We start from the raw sequence: 24,994 nt of genomic DNA on the forward strand, positions 1-24,994 counted from the left end.
AATGTGTGTGTCTAGCTGCTCAGGCTGATGGTGCATCTTGGAAGCTGAGCCACAATTACAACAGAACTATCTCCACCAATGAGGAATATCTGCACATGCCCTCCAAAGTGGGCATCCTTACTCCTCTGTGCTGCCAAAGGGAGCAGGCAGAGGCACGAAGAGAAATAGACAAAAGACAATATGAAGCTGCTGACTTAGACAGTGCTGCTATGTTTGTGCCAATATCCTCAGGTGGGTTTATTTCTAATGGGGCTTCACGTCCCATCCTTGCAGTGCTGATTAGAGGAGTTATGCACTGCCATTTCACTGTCTTGCTCTGCATAATACATTATTCTGAAATAAGCTGAGAAGAAAATGAGGCAGACATAGGGAATGCAGGATTTGTGCATCTGGTTAATAAAGAAGCCATATAGGGCAGAAGCAAGAAATAAGAGACACCTGTTAATGGCTTGGCTTGATTACTTTTCACCAAAGTAAAAAACAACCTTGCAAATGTCCTTAATGTAGAAATTAATGTCTTTGTTATTATGCAAGACTGGGATTTTATGGCATATACACAGCCTGTGTTAGTCACAGATTTCAGATGATAACAATTTGACATTCATAAACAAAAACTATGCTTGAAAGGAAGATTTCTTAATTAACTTGGAAAACAAATAGACAATTCAGGATGCTATCTTGATTCTGTAAAACTGTGGTAAACATGTGGGCATGAACCAGCATAGGCAGGGCACAGGAACAACACAAGACCACAGATAAAATTTGAAGAAGTAAGTTTAATTTTGATACCTCACAAAACAAGGCACCTCAGAGCAGCATCCAGGCAGAGATGCAGGCACTGCATCTAGGGTTTGGTCCATACTAAGGGTTCCCCCACTTGGATCCCTCAGCCCTGGCTGCCAGGCAGCATTTTGCCCTCCCTTGCCCAGGCTTTCCCCAAGGAAAATGGGTTCTCACTTGCCCACACAGGAGGGGCTCAGCCATGCCCCACATAGGTTTTTTTGTTTTCTACAACCTTATGAAAAGCCCAGCATGAGGGATCTTTAACTTGAAAAAAACCCAGTCCTTTCACAAGCAGCACATAATCTGACTGTACTTCATTGCTGTATGTGATGTATGGCTGTTTAGAATTTATGAAGTATTAAGGATATTGGCTCCAAGGCTCCTTGTGACAGACACATCACAAAACCACAAATGAAACGGATCCATGGTCATGGAATTTATTCTACTAGAAGAAATACCTTAAAGGAACAATATATTTACTATCTATAATAATAGTCATTTTTACCAACAACAGAAGTAGTAAAAGATTCTAAAAGTGCACAAAATCTCTGTAAAGCAGAGTAAAGTTAGCAAATGAACTCTGAAATTTCAGAAGAAATTAGAAGCAAAATTTATTCATAATAAAAGGCCATATTCTAGGTAGCATTTCCTTTCCTGTTTCAGTTTCACTCCAAATAAATCCTGTGGGGTTTTTTCCTCTGAAAGTGCCAGTTTTCTCTATAACTGTATTAATTTCTAAATTAAGTAGTTCTAAAACTGTTATTTCCTAAATAGCAATACTGAAATGAGTGAAAACCTGGTACAGAATGTTTTGCTGCTGACTTCAGTGAAGCAAAACCTTTGTTTCTGAAGAAGCCATAAATTCCTTACAGGATTTAAAACATAAAAGCATGCATATGCACGCATACTTTTTTATCCTCAAAATAATGTAAAAGTGAAAATACCAAGCCCAATGTCTGTACATTAGGGATATTATCTAAGCCACCAATAAAATACTCTAAGGCAAAATAAGACATTAGTGAAACAGAAAATAAACATAAATGATACTCTGTGGATGGGGCAGAAGCCATGAGCTGCTCTAGAGAAATAAGAAGGTCATCTCAGCACAAGAGATAGAAAAGATCACAACATAGACCAACAGTTTTAAAGGCATTTTTAAGACCAGTTTTTAAAAGACATAATACAACTCAGGAGCAAATCTGTTACCAAATTACAAAAAACATACATAATAGAAAACCACTGTAAGAAATTATATATATGTATATATTTATTTTTTTTTACAGACACAAAGAAATGGGACAAACCCCCTCAATTTATAGACAAAAACTCGTTTCTCTTGCACCAATTTTAAGAAACAAGACAGTAAAAATAAGAATTACAGCACTAATCTGAACAAAGCTAAGCAGGTAACAGTTCAGATACAGCTGAGGTGGAGAAAGCAATGCAACTCAAACCCTAGATGGGTCAGCTTGGGTTCTAGTGCCACCTGCTGAAATAACAGCAGTCTTCCCCTTGCAATCACAGCTAATGAGCAACTTAAATTCATTCTCTGCCTTAGACATGAAGGAAGGTCACGAAGAAGACGAAGTGCTTGAGTAATCTAAGTGCACATCCAGTGTGCCATACACCGAACGCAGTAAATCGAGAACCTTCTCTTGAATGATGTCAACCTGCTCTGAAGGGCAGTAGTCATCCAAACTTGATCTATAAAGAAAAAAAAAACAAAAAAAAAAGAGAAGCAACAGATATCACAACCATAACCACAGTGTGTACTCCTGCAATGCTCTGTGGCTGGGCTGAAGCCTCTTTCCAACTGTGGTAAGTTTTGCCTCCCAGTATCCCTTCCAAGGATAGTGTTATGCTTCTTATCACTCCATTTTAAGTTTAATAGAAAGTCTGCAGCAGATCAGGAGCACAATCTAATTTTTCCTGTTCTACTCTCTTCCTGAATCTGGTACAGAACACAATGGCAGTCAAAGGTCAAGCAAATGATCTAATTAAAGGACACATGAAAAATTTAGATTGAAAAATTGAAATGCTACTGTAGGTAAAGTAGGAAGAAAACTTGAAAAACATCTTCACAATACCTTGCATGTAGCATTTTTTACCGTAGCTATTAATGAACTTCAAACAGATACTAGTAAAAACTGAGTTCCTGAATTTTTTATCTGTTAAGATTTACAGAGATGATTCTGGTTTCTCCACAGCAGTGGATAATAACTCTGCAATTGGCCCAGGGAATAGAGTTTAATTTTATTGCAGGCATTAGCCATACTAGTTCTTGTTGCCAAAACCAGTTTCATATCAGCTTCTGCTATTTTTGCTGACACTTTAAGAGCACAATTTGTATATCTGACTGATTAAATTGCAATAATTTGTCAAGAGGTACACTGTGGTCTTCAAATTAGATTTTTTTCAGGCCATTTCTTTGGTTCTCCCAGGTCCCTGGCCTCAAACTTCATTCTGTTATTTTAAATAAAACCCTTACAGTCTTGGAAGCCTAACTTTTACCCCATAATAAAGTTTTCCTAGAACTTCGAAGAATATAAATGCCTTTCAGTCTACTAGATGAAAACTTGTTCCAGCAAAAGTTTCACTGAAAAAAGAAATCCTATCTGTAGTCCAATGAACCCTAGAGCAAGAGAGTAAGGAAGGTGGGATTTCAGCCCAAGCCAGCTTTGCTCTAATTAGCTCCAGTAGAGATGTATGAACTCCAGTGACAGCTATCAATCCCAACATACATAAAGCCTCAACACAGGCTTTACATAACCTGTGCTGAAGCACTGTAAGGCTTCCACTTTAACAGAGCTTAAGACAGAACTAGTGCTATATTGACAGGGTCATTTAGCTTCATAAGCACAGTCTGGACATTCTGAAGTGAAAGTATCTGTACAGTCTTACCGAGCAACTGTCACCAGTGTGGGCTTGGGCAGATCTGTCAGTAGAACTTTAATGGATTGTATGAGGCCTTCAATCTCATCTTCAGTGCTAACATGGTGAGGAAGCTCCACATAATCACAGGTCAGACCAGCTTGATGGACCTGTGGGTAAATTAAAGAGAGATTTAATTTATTTTATAGATACAGCTTATGTATGTAGAAAGTCTTTAGGATACCATCCCTAGCCCATCAGGTAACTTGCACCTCTTAAACAAGTAAAATTCTGGAGGTTGTATGGATTATTTTTTTATCTCCAGTACCCTGTACCTCTTCTTATGAATTCAGAGTATGCTGCAGTCCTTGAAGATGATATAGCTCTGATATGTTATAAATAGGTACCTTATTTTAAGTTCTACAAAGGAGACCAACAGACCAGTGAAATTTAGCCTCCATTCACAGGATGCAGCCAAAGACATCACAGTTCTGGGAGATCACACTAAAGTTGCCTAAATATAGACAGACAAGCAGACTAGAATTTTAGCAGCTTTGAAAGGAAAAGCTGGTCTAAGTAATAAGACACAAAACCTGAGGAAAATTACCAAAATCGCAGGAAGTCCTGAATCAAGAAGTCTGAAATAAAGTATGACTCTCTCCCTCTCTGTTGAAGTTTTTGACATGTGTCTGCTTTTTGCTTTTTGCCACCTACCATTTCATAGTCTGGGCTTTCCATCCTGGTTTTCAAACTGTGAACTAATTGAACAAGTGGCTTCATTCTGGAGTTAAAACAAAACCAAAATTTTATTACAAGCAGTTGGAAACATTTATATAGCTTAAATAGTTAGGAAAAAAAAAAGTTGAGGAAAAAAGAGGGAAGTAGAAATGATGGCCTAGGAAATTTGAAAAGGAAACCTTGCACCTGCAAAAATGGAAATTATCAGTATTATCGTACTGTTTCACCAGGTCTTTCTTATAAAGGCCCTATATTTATACCTGCCTCTGGTAAGGCAGGTATAAATATGTTCCTTGTGCATCTTTTAGGGTGTATCTCCAGAGAAGCTGTTGCAGCTCAAAAGTCATATGAACTTTTTGGAAATACTTCTTGTCATTGCTACAGAGGTCATACAGTAACTGCTGCATTTGATGTGGAAAATGAGTGACTTTCCTGTCAAGGAAAAGTTCAGACTCTCCCTGTCTCTTTTCACCTGAAAACCTTTCATGTAAAAACATCTAGCTTAAAACTAGAGTGACACAGTTCAGATGTTTAGTGGAGACTGTTGCTTAGGTACAGTTCCATTAACTTCCATTTTCCCAAAGAAAGAAGAACTTTGGGAGCACCAAAGAACTGCTTCTCCATGTCCTCCTTTGCTTGTTGCCTTTTTTGAGAGCTGCGCTACACACTGATGACCAAATTTTAGTCACCAAATATGCCTCCATCCATAGATAACAAAATTTGCATGAAGCTGTACAAGACTGAGCTTCCAATGCTCACAGTAGTGCTGAAGGCAGTAGACTGCCTTTCCTTTTGTTTTCTCTTTTTCCTCTAGAACTAAAGGAAGAAGTGTGTACTTGCCCAGATCCTATCCTTTTCTGTTATCAAAATTCTGGCTAATCAGTTCTCAAACTTCTATTTGCAATTTAGGCCTTTTAGAAACCTCCTACCCAGGATAGGAAGCCCATTTCTGTAGGGTTTCTTCGTCATCACTGTCACACAAATCCGCAAATGCTGCTTCCAGGTCTTCCAGCTGATGAACACGGTTTTCAACACAATCCAGCAAGTCTTCCTTTAAACAAGCATATACAAAAGTATGTTAGAAAAAAAAGAGGTAAGAACATCATGACTTATCCTATGATTTAATTTCTGTAATGACTGATCTACTGGAAGTGGGGAATCAGAAACAACCAATTCAGTCCTACAGCACATCTTTTCAAGAGGGTCATAACAAATGCCTGCAGAAACTGTTATACCTTCAGAATAAATAATCTCACTTTGTTCTGGTTTTCCCACTACAAATTTTAAAAAGCCACCTTTTAAATATGTACCTGTTTTTATTCCTGATTAACTAAGAAATATAAAAATCAATCTGCCAATATTCAACATATCTTTATTTCTTTATTCACACATAATAATTAGGTTTCATTTATTTGTGACAATTAAATGTGTTGAATGTCTCTGTATTAGTGTTCAGATGACATTGTGAAAGCCTGTATTTCCATGTTTTTGAAGCACACAGCACCTAAAATGAAAAGAACATTAGAGTACCTTTTGGCAGTACTTAAAGTACTGCAAATACCATAGTACCATCCTTTCCACATCTGAACAAAAAGGTAAAATACCAATTACACATCATTCTTCACAGCTCTGACTATCAAGAGCTACAAGGGAAGGAATGGGAGAGTCTGGAGGGAAGAACAGACAAACAAAAAAAAACCAGCCACCAAAAAAAAACAAAAAAGAAACACCCCACCAAACCTAAGAACTCTTAAACCACAAAAAGAACAAGTTTGCTGGTGACTTACCAGCTTTTCATTCCTTCCATGCCAATTACCATTTTGTTTACAGAAACAATTTCTTACACTCACACTAAATATTTATGCAATTCACATGTTTAATCAAAACACTTAATAGAAAAAAAAATCTAAGATGCTGCTGATTAGCATTCAGCTGCACAGCTTAATGTGAGACCACTTCATTAAGCACCTTTGATAGGTTCCTTCCTGTTGTCGTAACTCATTTTCATTGGGTAAATAAAAAGAATCATTCCTTCATACGATCCACAAGGAAGCATCATACCTCTGTTGCATTTTTATGTGGCTTCTTGAAATTGTACAACTCTTGCAAAAGCTCATATTCTGTCTTTGAAAAAGAAAAAAAAGAGGAAGAAAATGATTCTTCAAATGAGAAACCCAATCCTCAAAGCCTTCAAAAAGATCATGTCCCTACTCTAGAATGGCAGACAATAATGAGCATAACAGCCTCTCATCAGGACAAGCTACCATTCTTTGGACAATCAAAACTACTGTGCCTTTTGAAAGGCAGTCTCCTGATACCATCATGGCTTTCTAAGCACAGGTTATAGAGGGTAAAAAGATGATAAAGGCTCTCATCTCCCCTGATGAATCTTGCTGCAGGTATTTGGAAAGTAATCTCTGGAAACCCAAGCATAGCTTTTATGTCCCAAGCAAAAAGCAGAAGTTGAGTATACCCCTGAGCTTGAACATACACTCAATATTGATACCAAGTGTAAGAAACTCCCCTTATTTGGTGGTTGAAATTTTTTACCACATACACTTCCTTAGAAATATTTCTTTAAAATGGAAATATCTCTTAAAATATTACCATGAATCATTAACCATGGTCAGCTAATCTGCTAATTTAGCTTAGATGAGAGTTTCTCCATAGACATAAATATTAAGGCTGGGACTCTTTTGTGAGGGGTACGAGGCTACTCAATTTCCATACTTACCTGTGTGTACATTTCTTTAAATGGATTTTTAACTGAAAAAAAATCTAAGTCGATGTCCAAAACATATGCATCCCCCTGCTGCAGGACTTGGAGGACATCTTTAGCAATGTCCCTTATTGGGCATTCACTGTTTTTAAGACAGCTTGAAGCTGAGCCCTCTGCGAAAGTTTCTGCCCCATTTAGGGCACCTGCATTTTGTATTTCCTTTTCCTTCACACTCGGGATGATGTGATCAAAGTCACCAGGAGCCACTGAAGAGGCAGAGGTGGCACTTGCTGTGTCATCTGTATTTAGCTTCAGTCTTTTAGCAGATGCTACTTCGCCACTTCCTTCATGGCTGTTTGATGATACAGTAGGACTGATGAGAATGACATGCAAATTTAAAGGCTTCTGGTTTTCTAGCTGATCAGCAGGAACATAAAGACCATCACTTAAGAAGTAATTATCCGTGCCTGTAACCCTGCAATTGACAATAACTCCCAGTTAATACACATCTTGGCAAAGAGCTTAGGAAAAAGCATTTTATACTTTAGGGATCCACAGAAGAATGACTAGATGCTTGATGGCTAATAAAAGCAATAAAACTGTGCAGACGAAATTATTTCCTTTAATCCTTGAGTTTAAATTATATTAAAGTTATTTCTACTTATTTATGGTGGAATATATTAAAATTCACTATATATTTATTATGATAGCCCTACAAGGTTTTAATGGATATGAAAAAGATAATGCATTACGTGCTACTAAGATTAATTTGAAACTGAATTGCATTTTAAAGACAACATCCAGAAATGACAAGATACTATCAATACTATGGCACATAAGATTGCAAACCTGTGGATATTTTGTCTTGGTATTATAATTTTCTGAGAAAATTATGATAATTGGGTTTGTGAAGTGCCCTGAAATGCATAAATATTGGCTTAGTGAAAGTACAATATTATGAATTCATAAGCAGAATTTAACTTTTTTTTATCCCCAACACATTCCCCAAGTGATAAACATGGTAACTAGAGGATAAATTGCTAACTATCAATTGAATCCACTTTAAAAAACCCACAAAACAACTAACCAACCAAAAGCAACACTAAAACTTCTGCTTACAGTGAAAATTTAAAGAACAGAATTTTCAACCTGTATTGCAGCACATTAAGCCTTAATCATCATAAACTCAAATTACAAATAAGATTAAGAAGTGTGAACTGCTCGCTTGTGGTAAGGCCTTATTTGAATTCAGGGTATCACCATCAATCAACCACAAAGACAAATCATTTCCTAAGCAGGAGAAATTTGAAGTTCAGTTCCCCAGTGTCTTGTGGATGGATCACCCTCAGTTTGTCAAGGTCAGGGGCTGGATTACAACCCCATCTTGTTGACTAGGCAATCACAGCACAACTCAGAAATTCTGCAGGGTTCATCATGAGCTCATAGTACTTTAGTGTCCACTAATCATGAAGCTGTATCTGCTGCCTATCCATCTCTTGTCATCAAAACTTTCAGACATTTGTATTTATGAGGACTCTTTCCCTTTCTTCCTTCGTGGTTTTGGCAAGCCTAGAACCTGAAGGAAATGTACCCAACAGTCTTCAAAAGGAAGATATTTTGCTATGCTCACAAGAGACATGATTTGCAAATATCCCCTAAAGCTGCACAAAATCACAACACTGTGAATATGGTGAATGCAAAATCATTATGGACTGCATCCCGCAGAATGATGAGGGGCTCTGATTCAAACTTGAATCACAGAATAATTAAGATTGAGAGACAACTGGAAGTTTCTAGTCAGTCATCTGATCAAAGCAGAACTGACTTCAAAGCTAGATGAGGCTGCTCAGGTGAACTGTCCTTTATCAAAAGCTGGGGAATTCACTACCTGAGTGCCTGTTACAGTGCTCAACTAGATTAACTTCAAAAAACCAAAAAAACTCTAAACAAACAAAAAACCCCACACCACACTAGAAAAAGTCATGGCTGATACCAAATAACTAGTTTACTAGTTAGACCAAAGTCTAAGTTGATACAAGTGTAACTGCATTAGGTTCTAAGGAAATTACAAATACAAATTAAATGTCCATCTTTATCCAAGAAAACAGAAAAAAAAATCCAATGAAAAGCTATAGAGATGGCTTTTATATTACTAGTAATGCCAGCAGACAATTTACCTGATCGTTGTTGTTGATACATCTTTCCCAACTAGAAAACTGTGTTTCCCTTCCGAGATCTGCTGAGCCCAGCGTGGGTGAAGCCACAGTACTTGAGAAATATGGCCAGCATAAACAGCAGGCATAATCCAGTTTTCAATACTTAATTCACTGTAATCAGTAGAAAAAGACAGAGACAGCAATGTTACTTTCCCTATAAATAAAAATGGTCAAGAACACCACAAGGCTCCCATGCCAATCATCTAAAACTAGTACTCCATGTAAGGGTAACATCAACAAAGAAATAAAGAGAGGGAAATCTTTACTCATAAGACAAACCAAGAATGTCTGTAGTTGGTAAAAAAAGGCCAGATGTAGAGTGGAATTGGCTTCACTCTTAGCATGGCACTTTGATTATAAACTCCTTAGTGGTGGACCTTGCAGTGTTAGGTTAATGGCTGGACTTGGCAATCTTAGAGGCCTTTTCAACCTTACTGATTCTGTGATTTTATGCCCTTTATCTCTTGATACATCAGACAGAGGAAAGTGCAAGGAACATCATCAACATTGTTGTAAATAACTTCAAACTGACCTCATGAGAGTGCTTTATTGTAAACTGCTCCAAGTGTATTTTAAATATCATCCCAATAATTAAAGTGAGTCAATCCACATCCACAGGATTAGCATCTTTCCTCATTATCAAGACACTATTTTTTTAGGTTTATGATGCCAACTGTATCCAGGGCTGCAGCAAAAGAAGCATGACGAGCAGGTCACAGGAGGGGATTCTTCCCCCTTATTCTGCTCTTGTGAAACCGCACATCTGGATTGCTGCATCCAGCTCTGGGCTCCCCACATAACGATTACATGGACCTGTTCAAGCAGGTCCAGAGAAGGCCACCAAGATGATCAGAGGGCTGGAATACCTTTCCTATGAGAACAGGTTGAGAGAGTTGGGGCTGCTCAGCCTGGAGGCTGCACAGAGATCTTATAGTACCTTCCAATACCTCAAAAGGGACTACAAGAAAGCTGGAGAGGGACTTTTTACAAGGGCATGTAGGGACAGGACAAGGGTTTGAACAGACAGAGTGTGTGTTTAGATTAGATAATAGGAAGAAATTCTTCACTGTGAGTGTGGTGAGACACACCACATGGGCTGTCCAAGCAGCTGTAGGTGACCCATGGCCAGAAGTGTTCAAGGCCAGGTGGGATGGGGACCTAAGCAACCTGGTCTAGTGGAAAGTGTCCCAGCTCATGGATGGGGAATTGGAACTAGATGATCTCTAAGGTTCCTTCCAACCCAAAGCATTCAATGATTTTGTGATAGAGTCCACAAAACCTTCTAGTCATCCAATAAAGAGAACAAAATATTGACTCTGGCTAAGGCGATTCAAATACACCAAACGCATCAGCTTGCAATTGCTGTAAGTCACCATAATACTGAAGCAAACAGTATTTTAAATACTGTTTATTTATTTTAAAATTTTATTTTAAAATATTTATTTTTTAAAAAATATTTATTTATTTTAAAAGAGGAAGAGCAAGACAATAGCAGAGACCATAGCAGCTTATTACCTACCTACCTTAGAAGGTGGGGGGAAATAGTGGTCTTTATGATTGTAATAGGATCACTTTGCTCTACTTCACATATTCACCATGCCAACAAAGAATGTGCTATTTCAATCTCAAAGTCAGTTTTTCAGTGTGAGGAGAGAACTGTTGTTGCTGTTTTATAACTACAGCTTTTCAGACAAAGCATCCATACAGAGTGCTTTCCTGTTACCCAGAGGAACCACTTGGGATAATACCATCATACACTACAGAGCCATTACACAGAGCAAACTCATACATCTTAAATTGCTTGATATGCAAGGTAACTCTTGCCATGAAAAAACAAAGCTTCAGCAAAAGTGAAAAGACAGAAGATACAACTTGAATCTGACATATCTCTTTTGTTCATCCTTCCTAGGCAGTCATAGCAATATTCACTGTGAACCAAAGGCAGGAAGAATTAGAATTAAAGCCTACTCTGAAGCAGTACCCAGGACATACCTAAAAAGAGCTTCTTTGTCAAACACGGTGTCCGCAGGCATATTCACAGGAATAAGAAGGTCTGGATGGGAATCAAGATGAACAAAACTGATGTTACTGGCAGGAAGATGCTTTGAACCAATGGCACGATAGATGAAAGGCAGCACCTAAAGCAACATGAATATAAACATTTTAATGATAGCCTGTGGGCTGAAAAATGCAACAAAACCACCAGTACCACTTTTATTCCTTTGGAATTTGGATTAGAGGGAGGGGGAGACAGAAAACAATATAAAGGGGAAATAACTCCAGTGGCAAGACAACTCATGAACAGTAATCATTATAAGCGCAAGAGTTCCAGATGAAAAACTGCTGAAGAGTCACAGCTTTACACCCTTTTCCCTTCTTTATAGGAAGTCTTGTTTGCAGGAGCTCTTCTCACTAGCCATTCAACTCAATTCCTAGAGGTTTGAGGGTTTTTTTCAATTTACAACTAAGACCCAGGAATGCCTTTCCTCTTCTGCAGATCATTGCCTTCTTTCTCCATGATATAAGGCTTCCTCACCATGCACTGGTGCTATGGAGATAGAAAGAGTTTGCTCCTTATAAGTTAACTGATACAGATTGAAAACTGACCCCACCATGGTTTAAACTTCAGCTGATCATTAAATCTATTCCTCTTGAAGAATTAATTCCTAATCCCTCCATGATTGTTTTCAATAGAGACTACCTTTCTCAACTGCCCAACTTTATTCTCTGCTGAAGTTCTTCACTCAGAAGTGTGAAAAACAGATGAGGCAACCCAACAACTTACAGCACAGCAAATCACTGAACTGCAGTAACGCAGGGTGGTAAAAATGAGAAAACTGATGGCTGATTCCTCTTGGAGCTGCAGTACACAGAGTCTCTTCCACAGTTAGAAGGCATCAACTGCCTTGGCTACCAGAGAAAATCCAACAAAGATTGTGAAGCACAGCCCTATTATACAGGGAATGTGAAGACTGTAAGATGCAAAAAAAATTATGTGTGACCTCTGCATTACAACAGCAATTGAGCTACTTTTTTGGGCATAAAACTAATTAAGATGATAAACCCTGCATACCGTAAAACATATGTATATTATTTCAATAGTAGATAAAACAAAACGAAAACCAACATGGTTCCCTGACCCATGGCTTTTACTTCTTTGTAAAAAAGAAGCAATCTGGCCTACTAAACAACCTACAGTATTTTCAATTAAAATTGAAGCTTCACCTCAGGTAAGTGCAACTACCAATTGCAAGAGACAAGAGAGAATAAGTTCCCTAACCTTGCATGTTCTCCTGATTTGGATTACAAACAAAATTTCCTTATTGACAGTTGTTAGTATTAATCAGTGCATGATGCAGCTACTGACAACTTGCTCGGGAGGAACATCACTGTCAGCAAGGCTGATATAAAAATTTCTGTGAAGTTCTTACACTTTAGGACAAAAAGCCATTTATGTTTTATGCAAGATAGACCAATTCATCCACATTCCTACATTGAAAACATTTTAAATTAAATATATAGTATTAAAAGAACTTTAGGCTAATTAAAAACAGAAATATAGAGACTAAATAAAGAAGAATCATTAAGAGGCATTATGTCAGAATTCCTACCACAGTGACACTCTAAGTCCTTGGCTACCATGAAAAACCAGCTGTCACAGCATCACATATTCAGTGAGTCTTGGCAAAAATGAATTGTATTAAGCTACTTAAAAATTTCTCAAATTATTGTCTTTAATAAACTTTACAACACTAATATTTTACCTTTTCAAATAATCTAGTAAAGAATATGTTATTTTAGGATTAAAGCCTCAGCTTATGCTATTATAAAAAACCCCACGAGAAACCAGATGCAGCAGTTCAAAAGCAATTCCTCCTTCACTCCCTTTTTCAATGACTCCACGAAAAAAAGCAAAGCTCCAGATTTTTAACACTTCGCATCAAGTGGGAGTCAATCTAGTTGGGATGGGATATTTATATTTACTTATCCTCTGCTGACATGTCATACACTAGGTAGGGTTGAGTTTCCAAGCACCCCACTAATAGCTAGCAAATTACAACAGCGGTGTAACGTAGGTATTATCTCCTTTAAATCACAGCAATTAGTGATACAAAGAAGAAAATAGCATTCGGCAATGATTGCTTTAAAAGATGCCAAAATGCCATCATGGCAATAAGTAGCTCAGTCGCTGAATCGGGAACGAAAATCAGGTCAGCTGGGCGCTGAAGTTCTTCGATGTTTCAGCAGCGGAAGGGAAGGCAGCTCTAGGGTTTGTGTGCGGCTGAGTAGGAGAGGACCATTCCCAAGGAAGCGCCCGGAGAACCCGCACACAAGACGGGCAAGAGCATCTCCCTGGGAGACCGCCTGTGACCGCACCGGGCATCTCTCTTATCTTCTACCTGCCCCACCGAGCATCCGCGCCGCGGAGGAGGAACGCACCAACAAACTCACACAAACAGGAACAAACGAAACCCCTTCCCATGCCCCACCCGAGGGAGTCCCCATCCCGCCAGCAGCCCAGAGCGGGGCACTCACGTCCTGGTGGTCCTCCACCACCCACACGGGCAGGGCCGGGTAATGCCGCCGGCAGGCCCCGCCGGGCCGCGGCTCCGCTCCGCTCATCCCTCGCCGCCGCTCGCCTCGGCCGGGCGGCGCTTCCGCCCGCAGCGCCTCCCACCGCTTTCCTGTTCCGGAGCCGGGGCGCTGCGGGCGGCGCTGGCCTCGGCGGCGGCGGCGAGGGCGCCAGGTGGGCTCGGCGTGCCGGGCTGCCCGCCGAGGGGCGGCGGGGCCGCCTTTGGGTTGCTCCGCGCTGCTGGCGGGGCTCCGCAGCGGGCACGGCCGGGGCGCGGTGGGAGCGCGGGTCCCGGTGTCGGGAGCGCGGCGGGGCTGGCGGGGCCGTGCGGCCGAGCAGAGCCCGGAGCGGGGAGCGGGGCCCGGCCGGGGGCGGCTCAGCGGCTCCGTGCCCCCGCCCTCCCGGACCGTCTAGAGGCGGCGGTGGGGTGAGGCTGGGTGGCACTGGATGGGTCAGGTCGGAAGGGACCACAGTGGGTCATCTGGTTCAATATTCCTGCTCCAGCAGTGTCATCCCAGAGCACATGGCACAGGATTGTGTCCAGAAAGTTCTTGAATATCTCCAGTGAGGGAGACTCCGCTGCCTCTCTGTGGAATCCGTTCGGTGCGCGGGCACCCGCACACTTAAAGAAGTTCTTCCTCATGTTCAGGTGGAACTTCCTGTGCATCAGTTTCTGCCCATTCACTCCCGTGCTGTTGCATGGCACCGCCGAGAAGAGCCTGCCTCCCTCCTCTTTGGTACCCTCTCTTAGACACTTAGAGACATTGATGATGTCACCTCTCAGTGCTCTCTTCTCCATCTGTCAGTGCCCCGTTGCTCTCAGCAGTGCATCTGCAGGGAGAGGCGAGTTTATTCAGTGTTTTTTAGGGGACCAGTGCTGCTTTAGAACGGAATGGCTCCCGTCAGTGCAATCAAATTCCTCTTTAGGTGTCAGGGGAAGGAGAGGTTGTCCTTTTCAGTGTTTTCGAACTTAGTTAACTTTAAATGAAAGTTGAATGTGACGAGCGTTTGCAGCAGAAGGAGCTTTAAAATAATTTGGGCGTGTAAAATAGTTTCTTGTCGTTTTGAATCTTTTTTTCCAGTTGTGATTCTGTGCATCCCTGAAGGACTGAAATTAAAGTGGTAGAACAAGAGCAGTTCTCTGGTGTCAGGGGGATGTGAGAGCTGATAAACCAGACGGTTTATTTGCATGCTGTGACATGTTAGAAAGAAGCACACCTAAAGACAAGGCACTGTGCTACAGCCTGTTTAAATAAAATGTGTATGTGAACATTAGCAAAGTCTAGAACAGTCTTCTATTGCAAGCCTGAGTTGTGTAAGAGCACAGCAGGAGAACCAAAGCAAAATTAATTCAGCATCTGATGGATTATAGTTAGTAATATCAGAGGGGTGCACTATTGCCACGCAAAATTGACATTGACTTTCTTTTTTTCTCTCCTGGTTCGTTGTGGCTTTTTTTTTTTTTTTTTTTTTTTTGAGAGCCCTTACAATATTGGAGGGTACAGGCTGACTGGAAGGAGCAAGTGGCTTTATGCCATCATGGCTGCTGTCTCCTCACTGTGTGGGATTCTCACTCACACTGGCCCTTGGCTGTTCTGGAGAGGGAATGATCACCACCAATTCCAGTGGTTTCCACTAAGCCCTACATGTGTAAGGAGGGTCCTCTTGATTCTTCCTCTTTGATATCAGTCCTTTGCCCCTGTGTTTCTTTTCCTTTCTCCCTCCAGTTCACCAGAAGCTGTCTACTTTCTCAGCAAGTGCTGCATCTTTTACTGCAGTGTCACCGGAATGCGGCTGAGAGGAATGCTCTGAGCAGTCCAGGCTGGCCATGTTGCACTACAGCAGGTGGGACAATATTCTCTGCATGTACTTCAGCATCAGCAAAACCTCAGTGAAAGGGAGCCTTTGTTTCCTTTTTCTGGTGATCTTTCCAATTGTGTGTGTCTGTGTCTCTCCTTTCTTTCTCACTTTCCCTTACGGAAAACAGGATTTGACTTCTGGAGGTGCTTAGATCAGTTTTTTCACCTCTCCTTCCATTCCAGACATAGATTTCCTTTAGTGTTTTTCCCCTTTTTTCAGGTTTTGAAACTTAACATTGTTATTAAAGAATCAGTTTAAACTTTAATGAAGCACAGTGCTTTCATTTATAAATGTTAAAGCCTTAAATACATGCCTAGTTTTCAGCAACACTTAAGCCTTCTTTAAGCAGCAATAGCTTCTCAAGGGTAACAAGGCCGAGGAGGTAGTTGAGGGATTTCTTGGGAATCATTTATTTCAATGGAAATTAAGGAATAGCACAGTTTACATGATTTTTTTCATGACCTGTAAGATGTGTATCCTGTTTTTCCACAAAAATATACCTACCTCACTTAAAACGCTTTGAAGAATGTGTTGAATTCAGTCCTTTAGTACACTGGGGACTCAATAGTGAGTGTCAATTGCTAGTATTTAATTTAAAATGTACATGATTTATTGGGCAGGTGGCATGCAATGAGGTGTTAGTCAAGTCATTCTGCCCAAAGTTTAGAATTGTGTCCTAGAGAGAGAGCTCTTTGTTATGCAACTTTGGATGACCACTGCAGTTATTAGTAATGAGTGATTTCTTTGGTGTGGGGTATCCAAAGGTTTTATATCAAAGTGTCTAAGTAATAGTGGAGGTGCTTGTATCCTTCACCTGTCATCATAACAATAATTTTTTGAAATTACATTGCCCTAACTCATAAAGCATGATCCAGCTTGGGTTCTGGCATGAAGGCAGTAAGTGCTTTCATGGAAGGAATCAGAAGGGGCATAAATAGCCTGCACTAAAGGTCTGAGGACCACAAAGCTCCTAGTGAAAGTGGATATCGTTTACTGCTTCTGTTAAAGGAAACTGCAGTTTCAGCACTTCAGGTGTAGCTCCTGCAGATGCATTGAGGACATCTTAGAAAAATTGTGTGACTCTGGATTTTTATTCTCCTCAATAAAGGTGAGCCATGTCTTTCCATTCTGGGCGAGGATGTCCCCGTGGCCAGGGGGGACCAGGAGCAAGAACTTCAGCCCAGACCTACCGCCCTCAGAACCTGCGGCAGCTCCACCCGCAGCAGTCCTCCGTGCAGTACCAGTATGAGCAGCAAACTGCCCCTCCGACAACCTACTCCAACCCTCCAACCACCGGTTACATGCCTCCCAGGCCAGACTTTGTGCCCTATCCTCCTCCAGTGCCCCCTTCCACACAAAATCCCATCAGCCAGTGTCCCATGAGGCCACCGTTTCCAAACCACCAGATGAGGCAGAGCTTCCCAGTGCCTCCATGTTTCCCTCCCACTCCTCCACCAGTGCCAAACCCTAGCAACACTCCCGTGCCAGGAACACCTGCTGGACAAAGCACCTTTCCTTACATGATGCCTCCCCCCACGGTACCACACCCTCCACCCCCTCCGGTCATGCCACAGCAAGTCAGCTACCAGCCCGTGTACTCGGCGGGGTACTCGCAGCAGTCCTTCCCACCGCCCAGCTTCAACAGCTACCAGCACGGCTCTGGCTCCTTCCCGAGCAGCACTGCCAGCGGCAGCGCCAGCAGCAGCCACTTCCGGCACACGGGGCAGTACCAGGGAGAGAAGTCCCAAAGTGACCGGCGCTCCCCGGACAGGAGCAAGCACTACGATGAGCACCGGCACCGCGAGCACGGGCACATTCACGGCGACAGGCATCGCTCCGCTAACCACGGGGATCGTCGGGATCGCGGCCGCAGTCCGGACAGGAGGAGGCAGGAGAGCAGTCGGCACCGGGCGGATTATGACAGAGGAAGGATATCACCTCATCACAGAAGTTATGAGCGAAACAGGTAACTGTTATCTGCCTGCAGTGGGGAGATGTCCTCATCAGTATGTGTTTGCATCAAGGTTCTTCCCTTACCCTTGTTTGTCCTTCTAGCTCAGGAAGTAGCCAGAAGTCAGGTCTCATGGAAAAGTTAGACACCTTTTAGGTACAGTTGTGAGCTGGCAGACTTGTTGCTCCTGTTCATGGAGATAGTTTTCAAACAAGAGCTTCTTTGCATCCCACTGAGTGGATTGTTGAGTAGTGCTCAACATACTTACCTTAGAACTTTATATGTGGCAAGAAAATAGAGTTGGCACTCTAAGACTATAGAAAGTTGAGTCTTACAGACAATTAAGCACTAGCACTTCAAATTGCAAGATTTAGGTACCAGAGTTAGGGTGCTAGGTGTTATTTTCTTTCAGTAAGCCTTGTATTTGCAGAGAATACTGACTTGGTGAGGGTTATAGTCTGATAGGGGCCCATCAGTAAGGTGTTTTAGTGAAGAGCATGTTGGTGAGGGTGAATACCTCAGCAAGCCAGCCTCAAGAGAGGACTGAGGTGGAAATGAGCATGGGTTAGTCATAGGCTTCCCTGATGTCATTCAGATGTCAGAGCGCGCACTACTTCTTTTGGGATTTATCATGAAATGTCTGTCCCTCTTCTTCATGGACACAAATAGCTTGGAAGTTATGGCCTGACCTGATATTATCTGCTGTGCTGTCTTTTTGGAGCAACCACCATCAGTTAAATATTTCTTATGTCTTAGATTTGTTCTGTTTGTAGGCCTTTATTTGTCTAATGAGCTTTGCCAAAATATTCAAAGAGCTATTGGAAAGTTAAGTATTTATCAGAGTTCCTGGATTACATGCTCTTAATTTTAAAAGCTCAGAATTTTTTCATACCACTTGTGGAACATGAATTTACACATAAAGCCTGTGTAAATGAAGCCCCTTTGATTTAGATGTGGAGAGACTTAATTACAGAATCTTAGACGCCTGCATTCAAAGAAATAACCCAAGCCTCACACTCAGGAGGTTTACTTTGATTTTCAAAAAAGAAATTTTCTAAAACTGAATGCAGTTGGCATTAAGGCATTGGCCTTTTCTGTTTAACATGCTTGTGGAGTTTCCTGCTTTTTTCTGCACAATTTCAAGCTTCAGTTTTAAGTCTGGAAAATGCATGTTTTCAGTAGCTTCTTTCTCAAAAACTTTTGGATTGCTGCTTTAGGCCAGTAGCTTCCAGACCTACTTGATAATGTATCTACTTATTTTGATTCAGAACTGTTTGCCAGACTTGGGGTTGATTTTTTGTGCAGCATCTGTCTCTCAAGCTAATCAGATGGTGTAGAGTATGCTCTCTCTGAAGACTGAATCCATGCCTGAACAAGACACCAACAAATGGGGCTGAGGAAAAACAGTAGATAATTTATCTGAACTTTTTGCTTTGTAAATTTGCATTGTTTCATATTATGAGCATGGAAACAAACACATATATATATATATATATATATATAAATAAATAATTTTGATTCATTCTGTTACCCCACCAAGCCACTTGAGGCAGCTGTTTATAATTCCTAGTGTATCAGCAGACTAGAAGTTTTAACAGATGCACAATGATTTACCAGCTGTTAGCAGAGTATAAAAGCTGCCTGTGTGATCTTTCCTGCCTAATAAATACAGTAATTTCATAGAATCATTTAGGTTGGAAAATGTCCTTAAGATCATCGAGTCCTACCGGGAACCTAATGCTGCTAACTCCTCCACTTAATTGTGTCCCTGAGTGTCACATCTACATCTCTTTAAAGTGCCTTTCAGGGATGATGATACCACCACTTTCCTGGGGAGCTATTCCATTGCTCAATAACCCTTTGGGTGAAGAAATTTTCCTGGTATCCAAATAAAATCTCCCCTAGAGCAACGTGAAGCTCTTTCCTTTTATTCTGTCACTTGTTACCTGGCAGAAGAGGCTGACCCGCCACCTGGCTACATCCCCCTTTCAGGCAGCTGTAGGGAGCAGCAAGGTCTTCCCTGAACCTCCTCTCCAGGACATACAACCCCAGGTCCCTCAGCTGCTCCTCATAGGACTCACTCTCTTCACCAGCTCCATTGCCCTTCTCTGGACTCACTTCAGATCCTCAATGTCCTTCCAGCTGTGAGGGTCCCAGAAGTGGGCACAGCATTCACCAGTGCTGAGTACAGGGGGACAACCAGCGCCCTGCTCCTGCTGGCCACACTATTGCTGATACAGGCCATGATGCCCTTGGCCTTTCTGGCCCCTTGGGCCTGTGCTGGCTCATGTTCAGCTGCCTGTGACCAACATCCTCATTTGTTCTGCTACACAGCTTTCTAGCCACTCTTCCCAAAGACTTCAGTTAATGTAAACCTCTTTGACCTAAGAAATGTGTTTGGGTTGTGAGGTTCTTCATGTGCACGTGCAAGCTGAGTCTTGGAGATGGTAGTCATAGTTTCAGTGTCATGCAGATTGTCTGTATCTGTCTGGTTTTTGTGTCTGCTTGAGGTTGCTGTGAGGAAGAGAGGGCTTGCCTCAAACACTTGTATGACTGCTGTAGTTGCAAAACTACTGTGCTTGAAATAAGTTTTCTTTTCCTTCCTTGAGGCATTTAGAATGGTTAGATATGATGATCTTAGAGAGATTGTATCAATAGATACAATAATATTACCCTTTGCCATTTGTAACAGGAGAAGAGGAAAAATGGTAATAAGTCCTGTGGGGAATTCATAGATGTCGCCTCTGCATGGTGTGAATTAACTCTCCTATTAGATAGATGGCTTTGTGACAAAGGAGGAGGACATGGATGCTTGACTGTCTTTTACAAGTTTCTTGAAGGTCACTGTTAAGAACATCTGGGGTTTTAGCAGTCAGCATATGGATGTCATTTTGCATAACATGATCTTTGGCTGCTTTTGTGTTCCTTTCAGGTGCAGACTGTATGAAATGTCAGATTTCTAATTTAACTTATTTTTTGAACTTTTCAAGGGAGCGGGAGAGGGAGAGGCATCGGCACCGTGACAGCAGAAGATCACCATCACCAGACAGATCCTACAAAAAGGATTACAAGAGAGCAGGAAGGTAAGGAAGGCTGCATGTGGTCTCATGAGCATTTGAGGCTCTGTGCATCCACTCACACGAGGTTTTATGTATGCATCTGAAACCCAGAAAAAGTGTCTTAAATTTATAATAATCTACTGATACATGCCATTTGTCTCAGACCTTGTAGAGTTAGAAACAGGATTAATTTCTGGAGAGAGAGAGTTTCTCTGCTGTGTCCTAAAGAATTTCTCTTAAGTCTTCTTGTCCATAAAGTACCAAAATTATTTAAATTCACTCTATCTTTAGATTATCTTTTAGAGGCTTTTATTATATTGCTGTTCCTTTCTGAATGTTGGATAGTTGAAAATATTGCAACATTATTGGTTTTGTAGGCAGAGGAGATTAAAAAAAAGTAGGTAGTTTCCTTATTCCTCTTTCAAAAGCATTACTCTTGTGATGCACCTTGTGTTGTTCAAAGATGTATTAGAGTAACAGAAGTGTGGGTTCTGTATAATCCTTTTAATAAAACTCAAGTTCTTTTGTCCTACCAATAGTTTGTGGACCGTGCTTTGAAACTTCTTACTGTAACTTCTTGTTGTGATAATGTGACTTAGTTTTTACCAATCAGTTCATTCACCTAGAATGCAAGTAAGAATTTTAATTTAAAATTACATGTATTTTTAATTTTAATTCTTGAATATGGCTTAAAATAAAAAGCACATAAAATTTTAAGTCATTTCTACAGTAGTTCAAAACTACAAATTACTCTTGTACTCTTTATGGTGCAAGAGTAAAAAACTTTAAAAGCTGGAAAGACAACTGGATTTTGCTTCAATTTGTATGACAAAATGACTTACTGATCTGAAGCAAACTGTTTTTCATTTTGAAATAATAAAGGGAATTGCTTTTGTTTGCTTTCTCCCACTAAGCCGGTCTCCGAGCAGAGAGAGAAAGAGAACCCGGTGGGAGGAGGACAGAGAAAGGTGGTCTGAGAACCAGAGCTCCAGTAAAGAGAAAAATTATACTGCTGTCAAAGACAAAGAATCAGAAGAGAATGCATCTGAAAAAAATGAAGAGGAAGATGAGGAATTGCTTAAGCCAGTCTGGGTTCGCTGTACCCATTCTGAAAGCTATTATTCCAATGACCCTATGGATCAAGTGGTATGTCAGTGAGAACTCCAAAATGACTGCAGACAGTCCTTTATAATATGAGCCCTTCAGCAGGATCATAATTTTGTGTCATTTAATTCTTCTTTCTTCCCAATCATCTCAGTCTTTTAACCCTGTTAGGGACTTAATTTATTGCTATTCTCTGTTTTCATCAGTTCTTCTGTCTGTTAGCATTCAGATAAGTGGTACATAGAAGAGGTGTACTTTTTTCTTTTTTTGTCTTCAGGATTGAAAGATCTATTTTTCCCTGTTATAAACTGTGTTTAACCTGTGAGCAAAGATGCCTCAAGCACTGTATATTCCTGCAAGCTTGGAGAAGTGCTATACCAGCAAATGAGATAATTTCTCTGCTAGTTTACCTGGTGAAGAAATGCAATAATATGCTAAAGCTTTATTAGGTATTCCCATGTTTCACTGAAATATCTGTCTTTCCCACCTTTTTGGTTTTTTTCATGAAATGCTGATAGATGTTGACTTCTTGTGCTATTTTAACACTGTCCTTTTTTTGTTCTGTTGTTGTTCTAATTTTTTTTATTAACAGGGGGATTCTACTGTGGTAGGAACAAGCAAACTCCGGGATCTGTATGAAAAGTTTGACGAGGAGTTAGGAAAGCGACAGGCAAAGGCCAAAGCAGCCAGGCCACCATGGGAGCCACCAAAAACCAAGCTGGATGAAGATTTAGGTAGGCTGAAATGATGACAAAACTCTGACATGCACTAATCTGTAGTTAGCCTGTTTTGGCAGTTGTGTGTATTTAATAACGTTGGTAAGTCATTTTAAATCCTCTGTATTTTATATCCATAAGAGTTTTACTGTAGCTTTTGATGGAAGCAGGACTGGAGTCTTTACCCAGAAAGCCTAGGGGAAAATAGACAGTATTGAGCACTACCAAATGCTGGTTTCTTCATGGCATAAAACACCCTGAGCATGATCAGATAGTCCAGAGAATGGCAAATGAGAGGCTTTAAGGAGCTCCTGGTTTTACATTTCTAAAGAGCAAGCAAGAGTAGTGGTGATAGACTCTGTGCTGTAAAAGCAAACATCTGAGTTTTTCTTCACTATTGCATTTTTGTTGTGTAACTCTGCTTAGTATGATCAGACATCTGCAAAACTATCAGTTTTCATAGCATACATTATCTGCATTATCTTGTTCAACCTATATGGATCTTCTGACAGTGAAATACAGTGAAGATCCTCTATGGATCTTCTGACAGTGAAAATCCAGCAGCATCAAGTACTGGGGGAATACTGGTTGAATTAGCAGGGCAGAGGTTTTTATAGCAATTTGTCTCCTCAGAAGTCAGCGAAAGCTATTTTTCTTGGTTTGTTTTGTGAAAATCGTTGTTCTTTTCATACTTCCAGCATTTCACTGTTTCATAGTGTGTTCTTTAGTCAGTTGCTTTAGTTCAAGAAATTTGTAGGTACGGTAATTTAGATACTCTGTTTGGTTTGTTTTTTAAATATTGCTTCATGTTGGCCAGGTTAGCTGCTTCAGACTCTCAGGTCTCATCTAAGTAACTCATTAAAAAGTGCCATATCAAAAATTCCAAAGCTGAAATACAGGCATAATTACATGGTTGCATGCTGATGGTATAAACGGATGCAATGAAGAGGAAAGAAAAAACTAAATACAGATGAAATAAAATGTGAACTTACTTTTGTAAAGGAGTTCTTCACATTTTTTCAAAGAGTGAATTTGCATATATTTAAACTCCTTCAAGAGTCTCTAGCAAAGTTAACTGTAGGGTTTTTCAGGAGGTGTTTTTTCATGTGTGGATGAATCAAGGACATGGCTGCTACACTCAGCATACCTGTGTAAAGCCCTCATTCCTTAGATCTCTGAGGAAGAAAGCCTGCTGCTCCAGGCTAAAATATGATAGGGCCAAGGGCAACTTCTGCATTTTCTTTTTCTACTCTTTCTGGAGAACCCTGAGGCTCTATGTCTTCACTATTCCCCTGGGCTAACTTGGTGTCCATGCCAGCTTCTCCTACAGCCATGTAGTGTCTAGTAGTTTGTGTTATTTTGTACTTCAGTAAAGGCTGTCTCTGTTCTGGCTTGTGTTAGCAGCAATCACGTGTTGCAGTGGGATAGCAGTGGGTTTCAGGAGCACTTTTGGATCATGAAAGGCTGATGGTGAAAGAAATTCTTTGCTGTGAGGGCAGTGAGCCACTGGAACAGGTTGCCCAGAGAAGTTATGGATGTCCTATCCCTAGCAATGTTCAAAGCCAGGCTAGATGGGGCACTTTGCAGCCTGGTCTAGTGGGAGGGATCCCTCTCCATTGCAAAGGGATTGGAATTACATAGTCTTTAAGGCTCCTCCCAATATGATTGTCTAATTTCAATACATTACATCGAAAAGTTCTGTGTGAGTCTTTTGGAACTCCAGCTTACTCTCACGGGTTCCATGCATATTTTGCACCTGAAAATAGATTTCAGTATTAACCAGATGTATATAGAGAACTTTTGAAATTTGAATTATTTGTAGGAATACACGTGCACACTTTGTAAGGAAACTTGTTTCAGCTGAGCATAGATGACCTATGTAAACTATGTGTTCCAAGGACGTATTTTAATAACACCTTATGCCAAGTTATGAACTGTGTAAAAATACATCTTGAAAAAAGAAGGGGAATCATTTTCCTAGTGATGTTCTCTCCTTTTCTCTCTCTCTTTTTCCTTTGAGCTAAGGAGAGTCTTAAGTTCAGTAAAAATGTGTTCTTTGAAACCCTAGTTTCACAGTATTTGAATAGTAATATATTTGCTCTTATGTCAAAACTTAAAAAATAGAAGAAAATTTGCATTTTATTCCAAGAATAAAATAAGCTTTACTTGCATACTGGTAAATGTCTTGGCTATGAAGGCATTTATTTAAATTGGAGCTGAGGATATCTGTGGAAATGAGTGACTAGAATTATGTGCATAAGAAAGGGAATCACTCCACAGTTCCACAGAGGATTAGAGATATTGAGATCAAGGTTTTCGTGTAGGTTTTTTGGTTGTTTTTTTTAATGTTAACTCCAGACTTCAATTCATGGTAGAGAGTGCATTGCTATGGAGAAGAGAGCAT

General features: G+C 40.6%; 2 protein-coding genes across 3 annotated transcripts in view; one reads left to right on the forward strand and one right to left on the reverse strand.

Annotated features, from left to right (window-relative positions):
* Nucleotides 1–756: 756 nt before the first annotated feature.
* C2H5orf22 (chromosome 2 C5orf22 homolog) lies at nucleotides 757–13,983 on the reverse strand. Its single transcript, XM_018926841.3, has 9 exons — nucleotides 13,864–13,983; nucleotides 11,320–11,465; nucleotides 9,289–9,438; nucleotides 7,127–7,586; nucleotides 6,454–6,516; nucleotides 5,322–5,443; nucleotides 4,369–4,435; nucleotides 3,685–3,824; nucleotides 757–2,487 (listed from the first exon to the last, which is right to left on the reverse strand). The coding sequence occupies exons 1-9, from the start codon at nucleotides 13,948–13,950 to the stop codon at nucleotides 2,355–2,357; spliced, it is 1,368 nt and encodes a 455-aa protein (XP_018782386.2). The 5' UTR covers nucleotides 13,951–13,983; the 3' UTR covers nucleotides 757–2,354.
* Nucleotides 13,984–14,008: 25 nt separating this feature from the next.
* DROSHA (drosha ribonuclease III) overlaps nucleotides 14,009–24,994 on the forward strand; it is a 73,833-nt gene continuing 62,847 nt past the window's right edge. The window contains exons 1-6 of one of the 2 annotated variants that reach the window (XM_030228568.2): nucleotides 14,009–14,074; nucleotides 15,628–15,745; nucleotides 16,869–17,726; nucleotides 20,702–20,794; nucleotides 21,685–21,916; nucleotides 22,467–22,608. In XM_030228568.2, the coding sequence (XP_030084428.1) occupies nucleotides 16,876–17,726; nucleotides 20,702–20,794; nucleotides 21,685–21,916; nucleotides 22,467–22,608 (1,318 nt within the window). In that variant the 5' untranslated portion in view covers nucleotides 14,009–14,074; nucleotides 15,628–15,745; nucleotides 16,869–16,875. The remainder of the gene's footprint in view (nucleotides 14,075–15,627; nucleotides 15,746–16,868; nucleotides 17,727–20,701; nucleotides 20,795–21,684; nucleotides 21,917–22,466; nucleotides 22,609–24,994) is intronic. The other variant, XM_030228574.2, reaches the window with a different exon arrangement.

Source organism: Serinus canaria, chromosome 2, assembly GCF_022539315.1.
Source record: "Serinus canaria isolate serCan28SL12 chromosome 2, serCan2020, whole genome shotgun sequence".
Taxonomy (NCBI): domain Eukaryota; kingdom Metazoa; phylum Chordata; class Aves; order Passeriformes; family Fringillidae; genus Serinus; species Serinus canaria.

What these genes read in the sequence shown, in the direction of transcription:
- C2H5orf22 (XM_018926841.3), bottom strand. Translation starts at nt 13,950, where the DNA reads ATGAGCGGAGCGGAGCCGCGGCCCGGCGGGGCCTGCCGGCGGCATTAC. An exon ending in TGGTGGAGGACCACCAGGAC is followed by an intron (nt 11,466 to 13,863) that starts GTGAGTGCCCCG and finishes ATGTTGCTTTAG; the next exon opens with GTGCTGCCTTTCATCTATCG. An exon ending in GTATCAACAACAACGATCAG is followed by an intron (nt 7,587 to 9,288) that starts GTAAATTGTCTG and finishes TGTCAATTGCAG; the next exon opens with GGTTACAGGCACGGATAATT.